The 13,496-nt window shown below is 44.7% G+C and overlaps 1 protein-coding gene across 4 annotated transcripts in view; it reads right to left on the reverse strand.

Annotated features, from left to right (window-relative positions):
* The window catches only part of GCNT3 (glucosaminyl (N-acetyl) transferase 3, mucin type), a 110,688-nt gene that overhangs the window by 17,629 nt on the left and 79,563 nt on the right, over positions 1-13,496 (reverse strand). For 2 of the 4 annotated variants that reach the window (XM_045059234.1, XM_045059235.1), the window contains exons 2-3: positions 8,499-8,684; positions 5,240-7,067 (exon numbers count right to left, since the gene is read on the reverse strand). In XM_045059234.1, the coding sequence (XP_044915169.1) occupies positions 5,691-7,007 (1,317 nt within the window). In that variant the 5' untranslated portion in view covers positions 7,008-7,067; positions 8,499-8,684 and the 3' untranslated portion in view covers positions 5,240-5,690. Of the gene's footprint in view, positions 1-31; positions 7,068-8,498; positions 8,685-9,674; positions 9,890-12,330; positions 12,465-13,496 lie in introns of those variants that run through there. The other 2 variants (XR_006599183.1, XM_019832335.3) reach the window with 2 other exon arrangements.

A 13,496-nucleotide genomic window follows, 5' to 3' on the forward strand; every position in this document is an offset into this window, starting at 1 on the left:
AAATACTTTATCGTTAAGAATAAATGCTAACCATCATCTGGGCTTTCAGCAAGTTGTCATGTTTTGGCTGGCGGAGGGTCTTGCCTCGATGTTGATGGCTGCTGCGTGACCAGGGTGGTGGTTGCTAGGATGTCTGTGGCAGTTTCTTAAAATAAGACAACAATGAAGTTGGCCACATCATTCACTCTTCCTTTCACAATTTCTCTGTAGCCTGTGATGCTGTTGGATAGCATTTTACCCAGAAAACTTCTTCCAAAAGGAGTCAATCCTCTGGCTGCTGCTTTATCAACTAAATTTATGTACTCAACACTTTGTTGTTATTTCAACAATCTTCACAGCATCTTCACCAGTCGATTCCATCTCGAGAAACCACTCATCACCATAACAAATACATTAATAATGAAAAAGTTTGAAGCACCTCAAGAATTACCAAAACATGACAAGGACACAGTGAACAAATCCTATTGGAAAAATGGCACCCAAAGACTCCCTCAACATAGGATTGCCACAGACCTTCCAGGTGTGAAAAAGAGAAGCACAATTCAGTGAAACTCAATAAAACAAGGTATGCCCAAAGTCACAAGGAAGCAGATGAAACTCTCACACCTTGCTCATGGCTGCTCAAGTTTCTCCCCTAGATGTGTACCCAACGTACATGTGCTTTCTATAAAACAGGTTCCAGAAGGTTCACAGGAGCATAACTCAGAGAAATGCTGGAAACAACCCAAATATTCATCAACAAGAGAATGGATAAACTATGGTGTAGTTATATAATAGAGTATTACACAGCAACACAGATAAAACTCATAATAGCGAGTTGAAGGAGTCATAAGCAAAAGAGAATATAGTACTTACAAGAAAGGTAAAAATCAGGCAAAATCACCTATGGTGTTAGGACCATAGTTTTCTTTACAGTAGCTTCGGTGGTAACTGGAAAGGGATAGAGGGGCATTCTGGATTGCTGGTAATGTTCTGTTTCCTGACCTGGATCCTAGTAACACATACTTTCCTGTGTGTGTATTATACCTCAGGTGCAATGTTAATGAAAGAAGAGAGAAACCGAACTCCACAAGCTCCCACTGCTTCATGGAACTGTCCACGTGCATCTGAGCCCCTTCACTGGCCTTCACTCCTGTTACTGTGGGTGTTCCATCAAAGACAGGCTTTGCCTCCTGTGCCCTACAGAATTACCCCCTCTCTTCCTAAGAATGCCACTCTGGCAGGTGTCCCATCTCATTCCCACACCTTTTCTCTCGACTAGATTTTTCCCATCAACCTACAGACATACTATCACTTTTCTAATGTCTAAGACAACCTTCTCAACCTTCAGTTGCTGTAGTTTTTTCCCCTTCTCTTGGGCTAGAGCAAAACTCAAATGATTATATGCGCTGAATGCCAATTTGTCCTAATACCCTCTTTGAACCACTCCAGTCATGTTCTCACCTCCACACTCCACAAACACAGATCTTCTCATCCAGGTCACCTCCACATTGTTCAGCCTGGTAGCCACTTCTTCATCGCCGTCTTCCGTGATTTTCCGCCGTTTTTAGGCTTAATCATCAACTCCCTCTTTCCCAGATCACTTTCTCCTTCAGGCTTCCAGAATACTGAGCACCCATGTTGCCCTCTACCACACTACTAGCTGCTCCTTTCCAACTTTCTTATATGGTTCCTCTTTACATCTCTGGCCTCTCGTTTTGGAGATCCCCAGAGTTCATCCAGGGGCTTAGTGTCCATCCATGTTTTCTCCTCTGGGGCTCATATGCAGCATCATGTACACACTGCGTAAGTGGAGGAACACCAACGAAATGTCTCCAGCCCAGACCTCTCTCCCGAACTCAGGCTCCTGACACATCTGTCTCCCAGCGTTTCTACCTAGATGTCTAACAGGCATCTCCAATTTTCTATGTGCAACATCAAACTCCGGATCTGCCCCTAAAAACCCACTCTTTCACAGGTTTCCCGTCTTGGTTAATGGAAACTCTATCCTTCTGACTCCTCACCAGGACAAAACCCTCGGAGACATTCTTGACTCCACCATTTCTCTCCTAAACAAACTCAGTCTGTCAGCAGGTCCTCAAACAGAACTGCGAAAACATTTCTAGAATCGGACCACTCTCACCATTTCTACTTCGGTAACCCTGGCCTAAGTCACTATTGCTGGTGCCAGGATTATTGCCAAAACCTCCTAACTGGCTTTCCTGCTTCCCCTCCCTCCCAACCAGTCTGGTCTTGGTGCAGCATTGAAACACTGACCAGATCAAGTCAGTCCTCTGCTCAAAACCTTCCACGTCCTACCTATTTCACGCAAAGACAATTTCCGTGTGACTGGTTACAAGGGCATTCACAGCATACCCCTTCTCCCTTGTACTGTTACCTCTTCTTTGTCCCCACCTTTCCTCTGCTCCATTGACACTAGCCTCCTTGCTGCTCCTCAAACATGGAAGATGAGCTTCTACTTCAAGGCCTTGCAACTCTTTCCTCTTGGCCTAGAATGCTCTTCCCCCATTTATCCTCATGGATCATCCCTTCATCTTCTTCAGATATGGACTAAAATGTCACTTTTTCATTAAGGGTCTCCCTGACCACAGTATTTACCAATGTTAAGCACTCTCCCTCTCCACCCCACTCTCCTACAGTCTCTATCACTTCCTTTAATTTCTCTCTAGCACCATCTCCTTCCGATACACATATGTATTACTTATCTGTCTGCTGTCGGTTTCCTGCTAGTATGTAACAACAGGAGCATGAGGATTTCTGTCTTGTTGACTGCTATATCCCCGGTGTCAAGAACAATGCCTAGTAAATAGTAAGAGTTTAGTTACTATTTGCGGAACGAACATAGGAGTTATGTCAGTCCCTGTCACACACTCAAGCTTCAAAGAGATGGGAACCACATCTTAACTATCTTTGTAATAAATGACTGACTAAATGGAAGAAAGAAGAATGGATCTTCAGTTTAATGAAGGTACTTACTGAAGGCAATGCATTCAATTGTCCTGTTCATTTTTAATGCAAATACTTGCTCTCCCCTGAACAAATCAGGTCAGCTATTCCCAATGTTACCAACTGCCTTTTCTTCCTTTCTTAAATTTTCCCTCAATCAAGGGCAAAGATTACAATAGGCAGAGCGTGCAATAAAAATATAGTGATTAAACAATGCTTACCAAATCAAAAAGAGGAAATATTCAAACCTTGAGAGGTAATACAAACATTGTTGCACAACTCACTTATGATTTTTCTTGTCCCAAGAAAGGTTAAAGAAACAGATATGACTCAGAAGGAAGGAAAAAACCAACAGATATGTTGGTTTAATCATATGATTTCTAAAATACACTCAATAAATGAGGGCAAATTTTGACCCTTCTGATATGAAGACCGCATGTTATTAAATAAAGAGCACTTCCTATTCACCTAAATATATTTCTAGAGAAAATTTCAGGGCTTGGAAAAGTCCAACAACTTATTTCCCCCAAAATGACAAGTTCACACTTTTATCTTTTTAATTTATATTAAACTTTTTCAATTTATTTCACATGAAAACTCACAGAGGAAGTTGACTATGAGGCCAAAGACCTGAGTTCTTTTCTCAGAACCCATGCACACATGGGAGATTTTCTGCCCACTTCCCACAGCAGCAGGTCCCCCCTTCAAGCCCCCTCAGAGGAGGAACAAGGACAGTCCCAAAGGGTAGCAGGTGGAGAGGTCCATGGTCACCACTGCTGGGAACAGACGTCACAGGGCTCATCTGCCGAGTACATAACTATTCATCAGTCACCTCTGTGGTGGGGCTGAGAGCAAGGCTGAGGAGGACTCGGTATCACAGTGCAGGTAAGGAGGGGTGGCAGTGCCCATCACCAGAGGAGTAGGCCCTTACAAGAAACAACAACTTACCAATAGAAAATTCACTGTGTTGGGGCGCCTGGGTGGCGCAGTCGGTTAAGCGTCCGACTTCAGCCAGGTCACGATCTTGCGGTCCGAGAGTTCGAGCCCCGCGTCGGGCTCTGGGCTGATGGCTCAGAGCCTGGAGCCTGCTTCTGATTCTGTGTCTCCCTCTCTCTCTGCCCCTCCCCCGTTCATGCTATGTCTCTCTCTGTCCCAAAAATAAATAAACGTTGAAAAAAAAATTTTTTTGAAGAAAATTCACTGTGTTAGACACAATGATAACTATGTCAGAGTACATGGGTTGCAGGGAAGATTGACTGTGAGAGAAAACTTGATTAAGCGAATCATAACCAAAAAGAAACACAGTAGTGACATCACGCATTAATCGGATCATTCACATTACACCAGTTGGTGTCTAAATCCCTTTTCCAGAGCATATTGTACACAGAAGACCAGTTGCTCTGTGTATAAGACATGCCTATCTTTTTATATAATATCCCTTTCCCATCACAGAAGATTATGACTAATAGCCAGTTGCCTTCCAATTGCCTGTCACCTCTCTCTGGAGCTTCAGAAAGGAATCTTTCATTGGGTAACATTTACTACAGGTGTGGGAGAATACACACACAATTGTTTTCCTATAAGGAAATGTATAAACCACAGAGCCACAAATAGTGACCCTTCCACTCACATACCTAAATAAAAGTTTTGACTAAAGAGGCCTAAACTTGGAATACCCAGACTTCCTGATTTAGCTAGACAGTCCTAGTTCATTTTGGTTTCCCAACACGATTATTTTTTTTTTAAGTAGGCTTCACTTGCAGCGTGGAGCCTAACACAGGGCTTGAACTCGCCACCCTGAGATCAAGACCTGAGCTGAGATCAAGAGTCAGATGCTTAACTGACTGAGCCAAGCAGGTGCCCCTCTCAACCCCTCCCCCACTAAAATGTGTTCCAGTTTGGCCAAGAAATTATGTGAGGGCCTTACCTAAAATGCTGTCTTTGCTATGGAACATTAAGCTTTGGCTGTGAAGCTGGCAAAATTAGTGCTTTAATTGTCCCGTAAGTATATGAGTGATCACACTGGTCAGATCGCCCTTTTTCCCTTACAGAGAAGTCATGAATCTGGCAATGTAAACAAAATGAGGACGGCTTTGAATAATCAAAGAATCCACTCTGTTCCTGTACATTCTTTTGAATCTGCTATTTACACACTCGGCCATGATCAACTTTGGAACAATGGAGATTCTCTTGCCAGCCACCAGGGATTGTAAATGTCACAAATAGTTATGAGAAAAAGTCTCACACTTGTATCTTTTTTTTCTGGCTTATTAGACGAAAGTAGAGGTAGGGCTTTGAATAAAGAGCTATTTATTTTTAAGTTAATAGTACAAAAGGCCCTCTTTTCATTAAAGTCCCACCCCGCCCCCACTACCAAGCCTAGAATTTATTAGAACCAGCATAGAGTAGAAAAGCAGACAGCAAGCACTCAACTGAAATCCAGGGTCCCCTGCCACACTTCCCTCCCTTACTCTCCCAAATAACGGCTTCTTATTTTGACTCTGTGACAAAGTCAGTGGGAGAGCTCTTAGGAGTGGGGTGGGTGAATGCTCACCAGGAGTGTTCACCCAGGACAGCAAGTTGCAAGGCAGATCTACTTACCCACACTCCGATAGCAGCCCCCTAAACTTGGGGATGCCACAGATTGCAGAGCCCTGGTCTCCCACCCCACATTGTCCCAGCCCATCTGAAGTATGTATCCACATGTTCTTGCCCCACAGGTAGCAATCCTCTTATAGTTTATCTCAGAGTTCAGTCCCATAGATGGCCTTATGACGTAAGTACTCTTCTAAACACTGAAGAACGTTGTCATCCACCTTTGGGTCAAACTTGTTGGCCAAGAGGTGATGGTTTTGAAGAATCCAATGCAGGTCTCCAGTCCCGTAAATACAGATAGACCGCTGGTGGATTCCAGAGCAAGGTGCATAAGGTGCCCCCATACTGATGTTTCCCTCATGGCCCTGCCACTTGACCAGCCTGGCAATGGCTGCCATATCTGAGACGTGAAACTTGGAGTGGTAGGGAATAGAGCCAGGCATCCATGGTGCACGCTGAAGCGTGGCCCATAGATGCTCATCGGGGCTATAGGTGTCTTTTACCCATTCAATCAGTTGTCGGGACTTGGGGTTCTCTAAGACATGTCGGACAAAGTCTCGGGAAGCTACAATATAGGCATTCCCTGTGAACATAGGTATGTTATCAGGGGGAGGATCCTTCATCTTGTTGGTTACGTACAATGTGTCTTTTGTCTCATAGTGATATTTCCAGCGAGTCTTTTTGTACTCAGAAGGTATTTCTGACTCCATACTGTTCTTCCCATTCAACATCTTGAGGGCCAGGACCATCTCAGCATTGGTCTTTATAGGAAAGTCTGTCCCACATGTATTTAGTAAGTATTTCCATGGCACTGGGCTCTGGAGCAAGTCTTCCATACAGTTCAGGTCAGCCTGCACCCTGGACCAGGAGGCATAAACTACCCGAACCAACTTACTGGCCATGAAGACATTTGGGAAGCATGAAATAATTGCCTTGACTGCCTCTTTGAAAGTTTCTGGGGATTTCTCATCCACGTGGATGCAGTATATGTTCTGAGGGGCATACACAGCTCGGAGCAATCTTTCAAAGTTTTCTATTTTCTCATGGACCACCATTGAGTAGGCAATAGGGAAGTCTGACTCTTCTTGGCTCAGAGGGAACCGTATGAACTTCCTTTCAGCCTTAAAGTGCTCACAGTCTCTGGTCATGTTAAGGTAGTCAGTGTCTGTGAAAGGCTTCCGCTTGTTCTTGATCTCCAGGTTGTCCAGCACAGCCTCAATCACTGCCTGCTGGTCCCCTTGGATGATCCGAGAACAGTTGATGGATCTCTTTGCTGGCAGTTTCAGGGACTTGTACAAGATGTCTCTACAGTGCCGGCTCTGAAAATCTCTGGACTTCAGATCCAGGGAATCAAAGTCACATTTCAATCTGAGACAAAGCCTCAGAGCAACAATGGCCAGCAGCATATAGCAGCCCAGGGCCCACAGGAAACGCTGCTGCCACTGTATCTTCTTCCACCAAATCATCCTCACGGAATGAGAAACCAGTAGAGTTTGGGCACAAGGACGGAGGAGGAGGATGGAATCCTTGGACAGAACAAAACGCCTTCAATTACACACTAACCCTGAATGTATTCACAGGAACATCAAAAGTGCAACTCCAAAGTGATGGCAAAAATACATTCCTTTACTAGACAAATAACCTCAGTAAAGACCGGCCTAGGTATCTCTTACACCTGGCCTGTTGGTGGGGGCCTAGAGCCTGACTGGACTAACTGGCCATGTGTGCTGGGATCAGGCTGGCTCCACCTCCCCTCCAAGAGAAAAAGAAAGGGAAGCAGAACTGAGCACCTGTTGACGTTGAGGTTTAATTAATAAGAGGAAATCTGCACCCGCCCTTCATTCCTCAGTCTTCCCCCACCCTTGACCACCCTGTTCCTAAATGGGGCTCTTATCTGGGGCCTAGAATTTCTAATCAGTGTAGAGAGACAATCCCTGAAATTCAGACTCTCAGTGTCTGTTCTAGAAATCCAAAGATTTCAATCCTTTTAAAAGTACACTTCTTGGTCTTGTTTGCCAATTTACATATTAGGATACTTTTACTACATACAATTCATTGGTTAGATTTGGTATCTAGCCGCCCCCTTTTTAAAAAATGTTCTTAAATGGGGCGCCTGGGTGGCGCAGTCGGTTAAGCGTCCGACTTCATCCAGGTCACGATCTCGCGGTCCGTGAGTTCGAGCCCCGCGTCAGGCTCTGGGCTGATGGCTCAGAGCCTGGAGCCTGTTTCCGGTTCTGTGTCTCCCTCTCTCTCTGCCCCTCCCCCGTTCATTCTCTGTCTCTCTCTGTCCCAAAAATAAATAAAAACGTTGAAAAAAAAATTAAAAAAAAAAATGTTCTTAAACAAGTACAAAAAATTGGATATGATCCAACAAATGCATTGTAATCACTCATGTAGATAATTCAGTCTATCCAAATTTAAAATACATAGACACACAGAGGCACACAAAGCTACGCATATAAAATATTTAACGAGTGCTTTCTGTGGGCCACAAATTTTTTTTTTACATTGCCCCAGGTCATCTTCACAACATACCTGAGCTGTAGTAGTATTAGGCCTCTTTTTTAAATAGGAAGATAAAAGCTAAATAACTTGCCAAATATCACATAGGCTTTAAGAAGCAAATATGGGACTCTTCCCCACTCGCCTTTCCCCCAGTTTTTTTGTTTGTTCATTTTGTTTTGTTATTGTCCACAAGCCTTAATGCTTCTTCCTCCAAACCACAACCATCTTTTAAATAATACAGTACAGGGTACTGAGTACCATCAAAGAAAACCAGATGATCTAGGGGGAAAAAAACTCTAAAAGGAGAGAAACAAAATGTGACAAACCCTCTCAACAATGACTGTTTTCCCTTGTTGTGTCCTCTTTGTAAGCATAAGATTGTGTCCTGCCTGGTCATAACTTTCATGGGAATCTAAGAGGAAGAAAAAATGAAACATGAAGAAAATTCTCACCTTTTTAATACCTTTGTCCTTGCTTAGGAAAGATCACTTGTCAAGATGTGTTTGTTTCCAAGGAAGATTGGTTGGAATCCATGGAAGCAAATGTGAACACCATATCCCCTTCTTTTAATGCCTCCACAAAATATTTTCTGATGTTCACAGGATGTCCAGGAACAGTCTCAGGCTCCTCCTCGGTCTCTGCAAAGTAGAGAGCAGTAGGTGGCTCTATCAGTCACCTTCCAGCTTCCTGCTCTCAGATGGGAGAGCTAGCTCACATATATCATTCAGGAGCATATTCTCAAACACTAGGCATTCAAGGAGGTGAACAAGGCAGGAAAAAAAAATGCTGGCAATATCTGAGAAGGCAAGCAGGTATTTCAACCAGAATAGTCCAGTTTGTAACCATGCTCTCCTGCCACAAAACCATTCATAGAAACCTGTCAACGCTGGCACAAGAACTTGAAAGCTCCCCACCCACCCCCACCCCCTTTAGCAAGGAACCATAGAAACACCGGTAGGCCCCTGCCTTATTTTGGCCTGGAATCCAAATATCACTTCTCTTTCGTTCCGTGAACATTACAAGAGTAAAACCATAAAATACTTTTTTTTTCTTTAAAAATAGTTCTATATAAAAAAAAAAAAAGTTTGTTCTTCAAATAGAAACTGCTCAAAAAAAAAAAAATCCTTTTGCCTGTCATCCCATTATAAATAATCTGTGAGTTGTAGAGACACCCACAGGGTTTCAGACTGTGGACCTCACTCACTCATGTCTGAGTCTAGCGTCTTGGCAGTCTAAGGAATGGAAACGCTATGGGTGGTTGGACTTCAGTGAGAGCCCCCCTGGCTGGTTTGGGTAATATAGCATGCAAACCACCTTCTTCGAAGCTGCTGGCATTGCCGCGGTTTCTCTCCTGTACCCAACATCCCCTTCCCTCCCCACACCCCCCACCCTACAAAAGCAGCATGCCTAGCCAAATACTTGAAAGAGCCAATTTAATATAAATAACTTAACTAGATATAAAGTTAAGTAGAGAACTGTAGGGGACAGGGAGGGGTGTCAGGCCACCCTAAATTAGGAAGTGGCAATTGCTGAAAGTAGCTACTACTCCTAGGCTGGAGGAATGAAGATTTGGGAATTTTTTCATTTAAAATTTGGGAAGAAGGGTGCCAACAAGCTAAAACTCAGACCTCCGAGATGGGAAGAGCACCACCCGCTCAGTAGGCGCTGGGGTCTCTGACCTCAGAAGAGGCCCCCAGGCTGAGATCTCAACCTCTCCTGAGGCGGCTGAGGTATTTGTCCACCATTACTGTAACTGCATTCGGTGCAGTTACATAAAGAGACTGCCCCTGCCCAGTAGTAAACAGGCGTTGACATGGTGATGCTCACAGAAGCAGGAAGTAGACCGGAAGCAAGCAGGAAATCCCGCCTCCGGCCTCATTGGCTCCCTCTGGCGCCCCCTGTCGGCTGAGCTTAATAGGGAGCAGAAGAGGCAAAGCAGAAATCCTAGCCAATGCCAAAAATGGGCTTCATCTGAAAACAACAACATAATAAGCAAGATCTGTCAGAGTTGCCTTCTTCCTCCAAGAAGTGTCTACATAGCCCCCAGTCCAGCCTAGGGAACTTAGGTCTTTTCTTCTGGGGGGACATCTTCTGCCTGTTTCTGACTATAGATGGAGACAGGCCAATAGCAAAAGAGCCGTAGAGGGTCATCTGTGCTCCCATTTTTACGGCCCCACTCCACTGGCTCTGTCTTCTGTCAGCTTCCATCATTCAGAGTCTGTGTGGCTCTGTTTTGAGCTGTAACATTTCTGAGGCAAACATGATTAAATGATAAACTCTTGTTCTGGTATCTACAAACATCTCTATTTCTTTTTGTTGTTGTTATTATTATTATTATTATTTTTTTTTTTTTGAGACAGGGAGGGAGGGAGGGAGAGAGAATGAGAATGAATCCCAAGCAGCTCCACACTGTCAGCGCAGAGTCCCCTGCAGGCCTCAAACTCATGAACTTTGAGATCATGACCTGAGCTGAAATCAAGAGTCAGACGCTCAGCTGACCAAGCCACCCAGGTGCCCCACCCTCCTATTTCTTTATTCAGGACTTTTCTTGGATGGCCTGCTCAAAGTCCTGCCTTCTTTGCCATAAAAGTTATACCACAGATACAGATTTCTTTCAATAAAAGAAAATATTCTGAATATTTGATTTTTAAGGTAATCAAAATAGGGATCCACTCTCATTTGCTAAGTATATGCTAGTATGACGTTGACAAACTGGAGATACAGTTTGTTGAGATAATTTACACATTAGTAATACGAAATACATGGTAGCCGCAGACACACCTGGGTTTTGCCAAGTCAGAGCTAGGTCTGAACCCTGGCTCCACCACTTTCTAGCTGTGCGGTCATGGGCAAATTCTGTAATTCCTCTACGCTTTAGCGAGTTTATTTAGTTTTTTTTTTTTTTAATTTAATGTTTTATTTTTGAGAGAAAGACAGAGTGTGAGGGAGGGAGGGGCAGAGAGAGAGGGAGACACAGAATCTGAAGCAGGCTCCAGGCTCTCAGCTGTCAGCACAGAGCCCGACATGGGGCTCAAACTCAGGAGAGTGTGAGACCATGATCTGAGCCGGAGTTGGACGCTCAACCAACTGAGCCACCCAGGCGCCCCTTTAGTGACTTCCTTTGTATAAGGGGGACTAACACCAATACCTATTTTATAGGATGGTGGTGAGGATTCAACAAGGTAACACGTATTTAAAACTTGACTTAGGAGCTGGCATATGCAGCCCCTTGATGAAGGTTATGCAGGCTCCGGGTCCAGCCCACAAAGGCCTGTTTTACACAAGGAATAGCTCAAGAAGGGTACAAATAGCATTCTTGAACTCTGGAGTGTTGATGTAGTAATGTGGCCAGATGGGTAGTCCAGGGGAAAGACCTGAAATTGTCCCTTTGTGCCCTGGAAGAGACTCAGTTGGACATGGTCAGTATTGGCACCACAGAGGTGAGGAATGAGCTATAGCTGATACCGGGAAAGTGCAGATGAGGGACAGGATGGCTGGAGGTACGGGACAATCGTGAGCCAGGCAACCTGCAGAGATCTCTCAGGCACTCGGGATGGTGGCGGGCTCCATACTTTAAGTCCGTGCGGGTCATGAAGAGAAGGTAGAGCACGGGGGAGGGGAAGGGCCCGGGCCCCCCGTGCCTGGGAACCAGGCAGTTCACAAGGCAGGAACCCGGACCTGGAGGACAAGGCCCTTCATTAAGGTTTCTTTTACCCCTTCTGAGACGTAAAGGCAGAGCCAGATGGGCCTGGAGGCAAATGTATCCTAGAGTTCAGGAGTACGGCCAGGTATTTAACCCTGAAAATGATGAAGCCACTCCCTCAGCTATCAAAAATTAAAAGCAACATGAAACCAGACACTAAGTATAAAAGCGTCCAACACAGGTCTGAGTTCCCACAATAACCATACCTATTTTACTGTTCCTGAAGCAGCAAACTCTTCCCGCCCTCAACCCTTTACTCCTCTCCTCCTAACTTTAGCTTCCCCACTGGGCAAATAGCTTGGCTTGCATCCCCTGAGTTTTAGATTATAAATCTTTATATGTTTGTGGGAAGGTCTAGAAGTTCTACCAATAGGGAACAGAGAAACTCAGCTGGGCTCATCAGAGTGAATCTGGAAGAATCCAGTGGAGTTTATTATTAACTTCAGGGGACATTCTGGGGAACCTCCAGCCCCGAAAATAAAGTCAGAGGAGGCCCCAAGCAGCAGGAATCCAACCATTTTAAGCTGGATTAACAAACTGGCAAATGCACCCTTTTACTTATTTTATATAGTGATGTTTACCTCTGGGAAGTATCTGCTTTGTCTTCATTAGGCTGGTAGCTCCAGGAAGTCATGTGCTTTCTCTCTCAGCACCCAGCATGGTAGATGTTAGAATTCTAAGGCTGCTCAGAAGAGAAATGCTACCCGCAGAGAGACAGCAAGGGCAACCCCACTGACTAATAAAGGAGAAGAAAATATGACTCAGAGGGGGCAGAAAGTGAAAACAGATACACAGGCATTAAGCCAGTTAATGTATTACTGGATGGGCTGGAGCTGGGGTTTGAAAGGAATTAAAGGTTCTGGGGAAGAGGGGGTGGAGGTTCTTCAAGCTTCTATTGTATGTTCTAGGTCAGTGGGATCTCGGGGAAGATGGGGCTATGATAGCTGGCCACACACAAATGGTTAAAAGACCCAACACAATCAACTCTGTCTTGACTCAGGGTTGTTTGATGAAACCCACACTCAGCGGACACTCCCCATGAACTGGAGCAAAAGGGAAAAGAGATTCAAGAAAGAAAAAAGAACACCGTCCCCCCCCCCCCACCATAGAATTCACTATGTATCTGTTCACTAAATGCAGCGGAAAATTCTCAAAGCAGGAAAGAAGGGTATCTTCTCAAGTAGATACAATCCCGCTTGCTCCTTCCTGCTCACATTCCCAAGGCAGATCATCTGCTGAATTGTACAGGAGGCCTTATTTGCTTACTCTCCCCTTCAGCCCCCCAACGTTGAGTGGAGCCCCCTTTCTACCAAAGCCAGACTACCCGCTCCTCAGTACCACAGACCCAGAGGCCAGCCACCGCCATGTTTTCTCTTCCCTCACCTCATAAGCCTGTCCAAATGCACTGGCCCTCACTGTGGTGTCATGAGCTGCTGAGGGCAGGGACCACGAATGACTCAGCTCTGCCTCAGCAGCCAGCATGACAACCTGAAGATAGGTTCACCGTAAATGTTTCTCGAATGAATAACTGCCTCGGTGTCCCAGGGAAGGTCCTCTTAATACCGGTGTCTTAGAACTAGAGTTTACAGGTGCAGCTGACCCTCGAACGAGACAGTTTGGAACTAAGTGGGCGCACTTATATGTGGATTTTTTTTTTAACAGTACAGTATTTGTATTTTCTCCTTATGATTTTCTCAGTAATATTTTTTTTTCTCTAGCTTACTTTATTATGAGAATCCAGTACACC

The sequence above is a fragment of the Felis catus genome, chromosome B3 (genome assembly GCF_018350175.1).
Source record: "Felis catus isolate Fca126 chromosome B3, F.catus_Fca126_mat1.0, whole genome shotgun sequence".
Lineage (NCBI taxonomy): Eukaryota > Metazoa > Chordata > Mammalia > Carnivora > Felidae > Felis > Felis catus.